This window comes from Pleurodeles waltl, chromosome 4_1, assembly GCF_031143425.1.
Source record: "Pleurodeles waltl isolate 20211129_DDA chromosome 4_1, aPleWal1.hap1.20221129, whole genome shotgun sequence".
NCBI lineage: Eukaryota > Metazoa > Chordata > Amphibia > Caudata > Salamandridae > Pleurodeles > Pleurodeles waltl.
In genome coordinates, this window is record NC_090442.1 from 241,489,752 (window position 1) to 241,501,870 (window position 12,119).

At 42.1% G+C, this 12,119-nt stretch overlaps 1 protein-coding gene across 6 annotated transcripts in view; it reads left to right on the forward strand.

Annotated features, from left to right (window-relative positions):
* FGD4 (FYVE, RhoGEF and PH domain containing 4) overlaps positions 1 to 12,119 on the forward strand; it is a 514,720-nt gene that overhangs the window by 335,764 nt on the left and 166,837 nt on the right. For all 6 annotated transcript variants that reach the window (XM_069228222.1, XM_069228225.1, XM_069228227.1 and 3 more), the window contains exon 2: positions 4,600 to 4,773. In XM_069228222.1, coding sequence (XP_069084323.1) covers positions 4,600 to 4,773 — 174 coding nt within the window. The remainder of the gene's footprint in view (positions 1 to 4,599; positions 4,774 to 12,119) is intronic.

Consider the following 12,119-nt stretch of genomic DNA (forward strand, 5'->3'; position numbering starts at 1 on the left):
CCTCCAGCAGTCCGTGTACCACAGGTTAAGACCCACTGTCGTAGATCATCTCCCAACACTCCACATAATGTACAATGCTCCACTGCTTCCCACCTAGGTTCATGCATTTGAAATACCAATACATAGACGTGCACAAGGCCAATGCATAATATCATGTAGGTTCTGGTCTACTGGAGTGGCACAAGTGACGATTCTCAGGCCAACTGGTGGCCATTAATTCACCCTTTGGTTGTGGGTGGACTGTTTCCCTCTCATCAGATATGTAGTATTAATGCGTCCGGCACAACACTCAGTGGACAATCTCACTGACAGTTGCAGTGTAAGGTCACAGATTCTGTCAGTGGTATTTGAAAGAAACACAGGCATTGACACAAACACAGGACATGTAAAAGGTCATAGTCATGCTGGTGGCATTGCGTCTTGGTAAAGTCCCACATTCTGGAGTTTGGGTGTGGGGGTCCAGAATAGTATTTTGTAATAACTAGATTTAAGCCTAGCTTCTCCGTGAGCCTTGTTATGTCACTTTAACATTGGAGGACTACTTCTCTTTAAAGAAGTCTTGGGACCCGTTGTGCTTTCATACTACTTCGTTAGCGATAATAACTCCAAAATAATGGTGCTGTACCGGCCACACACCACACCATTATGCTGACTCTAGGTTGTAATGTACATCATCCAGTCTTAAAACCGATATGCACAAAGGTTACAGGAGGGACAGCTACTATTGCTAAATCCATCTTTGGCTCAGAAATTGATTATTGTAAAGAACTACTTATTGCTGTAGATATATAATAAATACAGAGACTCCAGGTGTTGCAAAGGTCGACCTCAAGGCTAACATGCAATGCTCTTAGTAGAAATATGTTTTTCCTATGCTTTGGAAACTGACATGGGTCCCTGTGGCTGCTGGGGTGAACGTTATGATCTTATGCTTACCCATAAAGTTGTGCTTGGGAAATGTATCCAGTTACCTAAAACCTAGACAAAGTATGCATTACATCTTGAGTTTTATGCTCGCTTGAAAATATTTCCATGTGATTTCAAGAGTTTATTACATTTCATGCCAGCTGACAGTGAATTTAGATTGAACACATAATGCATGCTTAGCTAACATGAACAGGGTGTTAAAATATAGTTAAACTGTATTTAACATAGCAAAGCGTTTTAAGTTGACATACCTAGGCCTTAAATTCAGTTGCATTTGTTGTATTTTCCACATTTAAAAAAAACATAACTTCTCGTTTCTCTGTCTGTGCACCAAGATTTGAAAATTAGCCCTTCAGTGTTTTGAAATAATAACGTTAGTTGACGCAGATTTATGGTCCTGTGTTTTCTTGTATTTTAAAATGTATTCTGCTTCATGTTCCTGATGTTCCTGGAGGAAGGAACAGAACTCAACTGTATCTTTACAAGGTCACTTCCTCTGGCTAGCTGAGATTGTGTATGTAATTTTAAATGTGACTCTGTCTTCGGTAGCACAATATCATACAGGATTATTCATTAGTATTAGAGCAAAAGTCATGTAACATGATGTGTTTTCTGTTGTACCATTTGATATTGTAAAATATAATTTGTTTCCCAACATGCTGACAGCGTGATTCCTCGGTTTGAAAAGAATATGTTACATGATGTTTTTTAGGCTGCTAGGGACTCCTAAATCCACACCTAGCTTTATAATTCACAATGAACTGAGGGTAGACTATTTGGAAGATGCTATGGGCCTGGCCGCCATCTTAATGTGGATCAAAATTTGGTCCACTCCAGAATTGGGTTTCACACGTAAAGTAGTGGAGGATTGCCTTCCGCATGATACTATGATAGGCAGTCCGTGGCTTAAATACGCTAAAAACACCCTTTGAGATCTGGGAATGAGTAATCTTTTTGATGGCCCGGGCAAGATAAATTCACTTTCCAAGGGACGGGTCAAGAAAATGTTTTTTGCGTGTGAAAAGAAAGCTAGGAGCATGAAAGTGCTCGATTCGGTAAAGATCCAATCATATGTGCCACTCATAACTGCTCAAGGTATGGAGCCTTATTTAATATGGATAAAGGCACCATTTTACCTTACATGGTTAAGAGGGAACACACTACATTTCCAGGTGACCTTTTATGTTACAGGTGCTTGGTTTCCCTCGTTGCCCATGTGATGGGAAGCCACACCAGTCAGCCAAGCACTTTATGCTACTTTGCACCTTGTATAACTCTTTCAGTTAATAGTTCCTCCACCCCGTTCTTAGGGGAAGATGTTTCAATAATCACCAGGAAGGTCTAATTTTTTGCCGTATCTTGAGTCCCCGGTAATATGTATCTCAGTCCTGAATGTTATTTCCCAAGCATTGAAATTGAGGAGGAAATACGCGTTATAAATTGAGTATTTGTTTGTGATTTTCGACTTTCTGAATTATCATGTTTAAAGGGGTCTGAGTAAGTGTAGCTGCTTTGTGTTCAATTTTTATTGTATTGTGATGCTTCTATCTGAGTCTTTTTATTGTGCATATCTGGTCGGATTGACTGAATAGAGAATCATTGATTACGATGAACTAAAATGAAGACTGTGCCCTATGGTGATTCCTATTTATTTTTCATTTTGATAATTTATTGACATGTTGATCTGGACTAAGTATTTTTGCCTTCGTTAACAGTTATGAATTTAAATAAACCTTCACAGTTTTGACTTTGCACTTTGGTGCAAGTTTGATTTTAACTTGGTTTGACTCTGTATTGGGAGCGGGGGTCATCGTCCTTTGGATCTCACACATTGTCCTCCCTGATCCTGAAAATGAGCACTTAAAAGTAATAATTTAATGTGAGAAATTTAATGGAGAAAAAAGTGTTGACACAGCTGCTATTTGCACTTGCTGCTGGACATTGTGCGGGGATTCATCTAAGTTGTTGGCTTTTATAAGTACATTCATGGGGAAGAACCAGATCTAGAAGCACATTGAGTGATCTTCAGATTGAATATCCAGGCTCAACATGCAGTCAGAACTGCAAAGCGACATGTGGCAGAATAATCAATTGGCAGTGGACAGACACATATCAGCCCAAGCCACTCTGAACATGTCACAGGACGTTGTGTTCAAGGACTGGATTCTTGCAGAGTTTGAGTTCCCTTCCTGCACCAGTTTCCCTTTTGAAGTTAAGCTTGTGGAAAGTCTGTTTACCCTTCAGAAGTAAGTCATGTTAGTGCGCGCTAGCATCTTCGGGTGACATTTGTCTGGGTAATGATGTGATTCTGCACTCAATGCTTTAATTATTACAGTTAGAATTCCTTGTCACCCATCCAAGAAATACTACTATCAGGGTCATTTAGACTCTGGTAGGCATCCTGCTCCCCCAGCCCAAGGACTGTCCACCGCATCATGAGGAACTCATTGTCTTCTGTGTGTCTGCCAGTGCAGTGGTTGCACAGAAAGCAGTTTTTTGGAAGGTTTCAGGTTGTTTCAGCCCTGTTTGACAATTTTTTATGTTTTTCAGAACCAAACCTCCAAAATGGCGGTTTCTTTCTCGAAAAACAAAAAATTAATGACTTACATGCTGGGATTTTTGTCCCAGGGCATTTGGGTAAATTGAGTTTTTTGCTGTTTAGAACAGGCAGACCAATATGCATGTTAGAAGGGCCAGTGCTCACATGTTTCCAATGATGGAGCTAGCTGGGGCTTGCCTCTCTGCTGTCGGAAATCTGGCACTTCACCCATCTCTAGATGAGATGGAGAACCCAAAACACTAAATCAAGCCCTTTGTCATGCAAACAATTGGCTATGTAAGGCTAACTTTTAGAATGTTCTGAGTTACAATTTCTATCATCTCTTCCCCAAGTTGTTTCTATTTGATATCTTCATAGTGCCTTTTTGAACTATAGGATGGCTAATAGTCAGTGAATATACCCTCTTGAAGCGAAGATAGTTGTTGTATTATAAGAAAAAGATTTCATCCTACCATAACTCTAACCTACATGTTAACCCATGGCCTAATTATTACAGTAATTGTGGCCATTGTCCTATTTTTACATATTTGTTCTTTAGTTAAAATGACATTTTGCCTCAAATAATGATTCTTTGCAATTTCATAACAGCCCTTCAGGGTCTAGAAGTTCTAAGGACGTCAGATTCTGTAAAGTTGCAGAAGACCTGTTTTGATAAATAATGGAAACAAATTAATGACTTTTGTCCAAAAACAATCAAATTCATATATGGGAATGTTGTCTAAAAACAATACATTAATATAAAGTGATCAACGTGTGACGACTCAAAAGTGAGACTTCTAAAGGGAAAACTGGTGCAGTAAGGGGAAACAGACTCTGCAAGCATCCAATCGGGTCGTGTCAATTCCTAAACACAAAAGCAGAATCTGGCTACCATATTGCAGCTGAGTTATACATTTTTAAGATAATTTAAGAATTGAGTGTAATCTGGATCTGGAAAACATAGGTCAGAAACGATGCCTCTTGGTATCCGCAGCTGCCAAAAGAGTTCAACATCAGAAAGAATAGAAACTTCATTGTGAGATTTCAGTTGTAATTCAGTAGATAACATAATTCTGTTTTTCTCCAGTCTATGACCATGTATTAATGAGTACAGTGTGTGTTTTGTTTTGTAGGCAACAGTACTGTCTGTCCAAATTTGCTCCTATCTTCTAAATCTCTGTCCTCAAGCAAAACCTTATTGGTGGATCAGACATCAAGTAAAGCATGCAATGAAGACCCTCGGGCTCTAAATGGAAAAGCTGTGGTCAAGAAGGTGTCACGACAATCTCCAAGTCCAAAACCTAAAGGTAATTTCACAGGTTTCTGCTGCATTTGAGTGGTAGTTTATTTCAGCCAATAGCAGTCTCTCCTCTGCATGCTGCAAGCCTGTTAAAAAAATGTATACTTCCTGATCACTTTCTGTAAAGCTATCTACGTGCATTTGTGGGTGGGTGCTTTATTATCATCAAATTGTATATGCGTATGTATGCATGTATGTTTCGATAAATGCCTATCTCAAATCTAGCTAGATTGCAGCAGAGCCCTGTACGTTGTGGGGGTTGTGGCTGTAGGGAATCAATCCAAGATGCTCTACATCAAGTGGGGAATCTTGGGGGGAAGTGGAGGAGTGCCTCTGTGGTGGGTCGTGATGGCCAGAAGACCTTTATCAATAACCAATGAACTTCTCTTTAAACTGATTTAACTTAGCCATGTTCTGAACTCTAAGTGGGATCAATATGTTTGATGGGAAGGTACATGTTAAGGTACGCTCTTTAATATTCTAAGTGCATAGCTGTGGAAGGGTTTGTTTTATACTTTTCTTTTTATGTTTCTTGGCATGTGCGTTCCAGCTTGTTGCATTGTGCTTGCCCCAGAGAGATGTTCAGTTTTTCCGCTGGTAGGATGCATCACTGATTATCGCTCACTCATTTGCTAGCCATGAAATGATGCATATCAGTGTAGATCCATCTGGGTGGGAGAGATGTGATATTTTTAGGTATTTGATGAGATGTTTATAAGTGTGGAGAAGCTGCTAGAGTGAGTGGCACTCAGGAATGTTGATGAGCAGGTATCACTACCTTCTAGGTAAGGTAGAGCTATTGGTGGTTTCAAAGATCACGTTGGGAATTTATGGCTTGATTCACAATAAGAATGATAGCTGTTGGCAAGTTCTCCATATTGTTATGGCCAAATATTTTGAAGCCGATGTCTTTGAGTCTAAGAGATTTTGTGTTTATTGTGAATTGTAGTGTCAGTCTTTCCTGTTGCATTTTGGAGGGCCAGTTCTGCATCTGGCCCTGTCTGATAAAGTTGATGAAGTTTTGATGTTTTTCACCTTGATCACGTTAAACTGCAAAGTATTCAGGGCATATGGTTTTAAAACACTACTGTTCAGACTTCAATGTTGGTCAGAATTTCATAGTGGAGCAGACATCATCAAGAAGTGTATTTAGAATGCCATGTAGAGCCACAGCAGGTCTACTGTAGATTCACTTGCAACCAGCCCCCTTCTCCAGTAAATGAAACCAGTTAAAACAGCCCTTTAAGGTTCAATTGTGCATAGCGATTCTTTGTCCATTAATCTAGTTCTTGCAGTCACCTGCTTTTTAGGTCGAGCTCAAGCATACAGCCTCCCGTATTCTTTTAGTATACCTTACTTCTGTGGGCTTAAAACCATTTAATTTGTTTCAGTGTCATTTAAAAATCCTTCCTTGCTAGTGGTCTGTCGTGCCTTTTTGTCCCTCCTTTTTCTCTTTGAGAGCAAGGACTAACTAAAGTATAATTACGCTTTGTCATGTTTGTTTTGTTTCGGGCCCTTTTTTTTTCTTGGTTTCCTGCTCGTCTTCAGCGAAGTTTCCCTTTTCATTTGCAGAGCATTCTTGCTCTCAGCTAATGTTACCATGTCGTTTCTGTTTACATTTCACATGCTTTACTTAATCTAGCATTCTCTATGAGTGTTTCCTTTCTCCAGGATGTTGCTACTTATTTTTTTTCAGCCAGCATATTACTCGTGTCTTCCCTTCCTCATAACCTGAATGCACAGTGCAAAACCTTTCACAAATCAGGCCCCATGCCTCATTTTTCAGCATGGCGCCTGAAAGTCATTGGGGATGTGTGGAATTCAAGATTGCAGGGTGCAGTATGTGGCCAAAAGAGTTCTCAGAGGACACTTAGGGACAGCCTGTGGTACTGCACCCTTTCCCTGCTTCGTGCACATTAGAACAGTAAGTATTGCACATGTTTATCAACCAGCATAATAAAAGTGTGAAAGCATTAACGTAACCATGTTTTTACTGATTACATTTCACATGCTTTACCTAATCTTATTGTTTTTGGTCTATGCTATCCAAAGCGTTCTTACTGTAATTAGAACATTGGAATATTGGGAGCGCCATTGCAGGCAAAGGAGTGCTCCAGGCTTTTACTGACCGGTAAAAGCCCGAGCGTCATCATTTTAATGTTCTCTTTGTTCACAGCAACAGCTGTGAACAAAGACCTCACGGAGCCCAATGGGATTTTAATCCCCTTGTGCTCTATGAGGACTTTGTTTTATTTATTGGAGCATTCTGCCCTCTAGTGGCTGAATGTTCTAATAGCCTTAGAGCCCGCCGTAGTGGGCTCTACCAGCAATTAAAGGCCCGCTCCCTTGTTAAAGGCCCTCGTCGAACGCAGGAGCGAGCCTTCAATGGCTTGTAGAGCTGGCTACGGCGGGCTCTAAGGCTATTTTAACACTCTCCGTCAACAGATGTCTCAAATGTGGCATAGCGCCAAAGCTGCTCCCTTTGTAACTGAGGAACAAGGTTCGAGTATCGGCGGTGGTTCACCATCCCGTGATTCTGGGCAAGTGACTTAATCTCCCTGTGCACCCCAAAAAATGAATCTGCACTTGTGTAATATAATTGGTGCTCCTGTAAAACGCTTTGATGCCAGCTGGTCGAGTTCATGCTATCTAAAACAGCAAAATAACTTTGGTGATTTTGGAGAAGATTTTAAGCCAGAAGTCGCCCAGCACCAAGAACTAACATATATGCCTAGCTTGAAGTCTCTTTGTGGCATGGAAAGGTGCTCTCAGTTGGGTATGGTGCAGTGTCTGTTGGATTTCACCAGGAATTTTCACACATGGGCAAAAAAGCATCCACACACTTTCCCTCTCTCGGTTTGGAAAGACTTAAAACAAAATGTTGGCCATTTCACAAAGTAATGTGCTTCATCCCACTTACTACACCTACAAATCAGCATTCCTCTCTTTCCACTGCCCCATAGCCCCTCTTGTGTGCCCTGTTTACCAAATAATAGTATGTTTCAGCCACTGAAAGTGTGGGATGAAAAAGTGTATTTACACAGATTACCGCTTGTTACGTTAATTAAAAGCCGCCTCTCCAGTTCCAACATCTTCTTAATAACAGCAGCTAGGAGATGTCAGCCATTGTGAATCAATTTTGCCCCATGTAAAGCTCCACGTCTGTCATAAACTCTTTAGTGAACACTTTTCAGGAGAAGAACCATCTTCATAAAATATACTCTCCCAGCTACTGACAACTGCAGCCTAATCTACTTCCCTACTTGTACAACCACATTCATTAAACCCTTTCCCTAGTTCTCCCCTGGGGCAGTTTAAGGATTTTGGGGGCCCTGGGCCAATGTATTTTGTGGGCCCCTGTTCGTAACAGATTTGAATTTATGATCCATTTCCAGTTCTTTCTCGCCCTCTTCAGCCAGCTTATTGACCATGCACAGGCACACCCGTCCAAAATCCTAATGTGTTTACATCTAATATTCAGGGATAGTGATGTGTGTTTTCAATACTTGTAACAGCAGCAGCTCACTAATATTATTGCAATAACTTCCATGACACCCTCCTATTTCTCATATATGTGGTCCTGTTTTGGTCTTAAAGAACTTTTTTTTAAGGATGCTGCATGAAACAAACAACATTTCTCTGAAAATGTCAGTAAAAGTCTCTCACATGTCACCCACATTAAAAATAAATTGCAGGAAAACAGAGCTAAAAACAATCTAAGAAATGTTCAAGGCATCAGGGCAAGACTCTCTGCAGTAAATGGAAGTGCTTTAGTTATATGCAGACAAACACAAATGATGGACGGAATGCAGAACCAATCAAACATTCATCCCCAGTCACAAATATTGGTATAATCCATCAATTCTTTGGCTCACCATGCCACCCCAGTTTGGACCCAGCCATATGCAAATCAGTCTTGACTCTGTTCCCCATGGGAACAGTCCAGCCCGAACTGCCAGGCCAGTTCCTCCCTGGGCCGGAAATAAGCATCCTGGGACCAGTTTCAGGTTATCACCCATCATCAGCCAGGCTAGCTTGAATCCAGTGGCATAGTGAGTCCACGACCCACGTCTGGGCATACCCGGCGCACTTATGGCATCAGAAGCAAACAAACACAAATGATGGAATGATTAGTTCTCTGCAGAGCCACTGGAATTATGTGGCATAGAGGACCAAAATGTGCGATAGGGTTGACCTATTTATGTGGCAAGAAAAGTCCAGTTATGAATTTACAACTCCAATAGCGCTAACTCAAGCAAAAGCGAGACCCATTGCATTACAAATGCTTGTTCTTAATTCTTTTTCCGTTGTGCCTTCTTCACTACTTTTCATCTCCTTAGTTTTTACTATCTCGTCAACATTTTCTTTACATCTTGAGTTTTCCTTCGGTTACCTTTCCTAGAGGTATGCTTCCTCCTAGACTTGCCTAAACAACTCGAATCCAGCTTTCTTTTTTTCTTGTAAAGTGTTCTTCACTTTGCCTAATAGACACAGTGATGTGGTGATGGCGCACAAGGGGGCCCAGAAGAGATACATCTGGGGCACGGGCCCCATGTGGCTCCATCCCGGTGACGCAACTGCTACCCTAGTCAGAACATGCTGTTCCAGGTGGACACACCTCAAGACGTCAGGGCGGCTGGGTAGTGTGGCTGCCCAGCTATCAGCAACTTTCTCAAGTGATGCTTTTGTGTTCCTTAGTTTAGAGCTGTAGTGCAGCCTTACAGCTTCGCTCCAAGTGCGGCAGCAAGCCTGAAATGGGGTGCAACTGGTATTACAGCGCATTACTCTCTATTCCCTAGGAAAAGTCAGACCTGGGCGAAGGCTTGCCTGGTATAATACTCCTACCTTGTGGGTAAGGCATGTTTATTTGGCACCTTATGCACCTAAGGTTCCCTGTAACTTTGGGAAGAGAAGTCTGCTATTACTAAACTATCACAGAAGCTAGTTCGACCTCCCTATTTCCAGCGATCGCCTACTTTAATTACACTCACTGCTTTTTCCTTCGCGATAAGGGTGCAGATGTGCTCCATCAGAGACTCGAGCATGCGTTAGCTTTCGGGATTGTCTCTCTAAGTGGTGAGGGCTCTGTGGTGGGAGGTTCCTGCTTCACCCGATATTGCCCTGCTCGGTTTCCGCTGTCTAGATCTCCCCCATCCGATCCAGGTTGTGTGACTTAGTGGGCTACACCGTTTGATTGTGAATGTGATGAAAGTCTGGTCTAATGCAGAGCTATGTGCGCACCCATCCAGGTACAACAACCCCACAGCAAGTAAAACGTGAATTCCATTGTGAAAAAGTAATTTTCTACACAGCGTCACTTAGTTTTAGCTTAAATGTTGTAACTGATGTATGTGTGTTATTTTAAAAACTTAGTAAAATATGTTTTGTTTCACGCCAGCGTTGAGGAGGCAGGCGGTGCCCAAACACGGGCCAGCCGTGACCTGCGGCATCCTCTCCTCCCTGGTGTCCCTCTGCCCTCGCAGCTGTTCCTGTTCCGCGCCTTTCCGGGGCAGGAACCCGAGTCCGTGCCAGTGTATGTTCCTGTAGTGTGTAGAGGGTTCTGAAGAGACGCTCCAGTTCACATTATGTATCTAAAACACAAAAACGTTAGCGGGCGACGATGTCACCCTAATAAGACGAGCACAGCTTCTGGCGCTGAACGTCCATGACCACATGCCATGGGCCCCTTTGTCAGGCATTCAGTGTCCAGCTCCTCCGATGCCCGCTTTTATAGGAGAGAAGTTTGAGCGCACGTATTACGTAAATTCCATTCTACAGTGTGACGGAGGCAGGATGAGGGAACATGGAAAGGTGGAGTAGTGTGCATTATTGAGTGCTGACGTCAGCAGCCCCTCTGTGTGACTTCCTGACCGATACCACGAGGGAAATGCTTATTGTCGCATTTGTGCACAATGGACTGATGCACACACAGCGAGCATGCTAGCGCAGTGCTCGCTGTCACGGATTCGGGCTGATTGGTGTTTTAAATATTTGAAGAAGTGAAGCTGCGCAATTTTACCTGCTTAAACCATGTTAAATAGTTGTATTTCACTGGAACCTTAAAGCCATCTGCGGCTTTTGGTTGGGAAAATCACACCATTTGTTAAGACATTTGAAGTAAACCACAGACCTGCATACAAGTCTAGTGATCGGCATTCTGTGGGCATATCGCGTACCAGGGCTATACTGTTCCATTAAGTAGTTGCTTGTGCATCTCTTACCGTTAATATGAAACCAGAGCCCTTCGTATTATGCGCACCCTCCTCCTAGGACTGTGAGCGGGTTGGAGCGATCTCTTCAGTGGCTACTTTAGGAATGGTTAATGTGAAAGGAAAGGTGGCCGGAGGACCTTGACTTTTTCCATTGAGCTGGGTTATCCCTGATCCAGAGCTCTGCGGATGCAGGTAGGTTTGTAAACAGCAGCACCAGCTATGATCACAAAGGTATGTTATTACTGTTATTAAGCTAACTTCATCTGAACTACTGAAATCTATGCTGATGCACTGGGGGCTGCTCAGCATTTGGTTTGCAATATTTATTAGGTTTTGATGTAAACAATAATTCCGAAAAAAGAGATGGTATACAGGAGGGGGACAAATTGTGATAAAAGAAGGGGAATGACAAAACAAAAGAAAAACAGATGCTTGGGAAAGAAAGGCTGTCATGACTCATAAAAGTAAGATGGAGTAAGATGGAGCAAAAGCCTTTCAAGGTTTACTAAAAAGTCTCAAATTTCTCAATAATAATTGCCTCCAAGTCCAGGGTGCAGCTTTCCGCAATGTTTTTTTGTTCTCTTCCTGAACCACAGACTCATTCTCTTAGCCACCAGGAGTGGATATCTAAAAAGAATATTTTTAAAATAATTGTTATCACCATTTTGCGATCCAGTCTTCTGCCCACAATATCCAGTTAGCTCGCTGCACATTTCTTTTCCCTTTAGTGCGAATCGTCCATGTAAAATTACACAAAAACAAAATTCGATTGCCACTGCCCTTTGTACCATCGTCGTATTTCCTGCGAGGTCATGTTCCTTGGGTAGTCGTTTTATGAGATCAGATCAAAATCCTCTGCATGCAGGTCATCTGTTCTAGCCGAATAGCCTCAAGTCTTGCAAGATGGGTAACTTCTGTGCAGTCTACAACTGATTACCTTGCTGCTAGGAAGCTGCTTGTCTCTTTGATTAGACGGTTTGAAAGTGTTCCCATCGCCACTGCTTCCCACTCCTTTGCATAGCAGACATGCACCGTCTGTGTCATTGTTTGTTTCCAATAACGTGCTATGGCCATTTCACGCATACTAATTAACCAAATATCAACTTCCATCACTTTCCAGACACTTCTGAGCTCTAGTCCC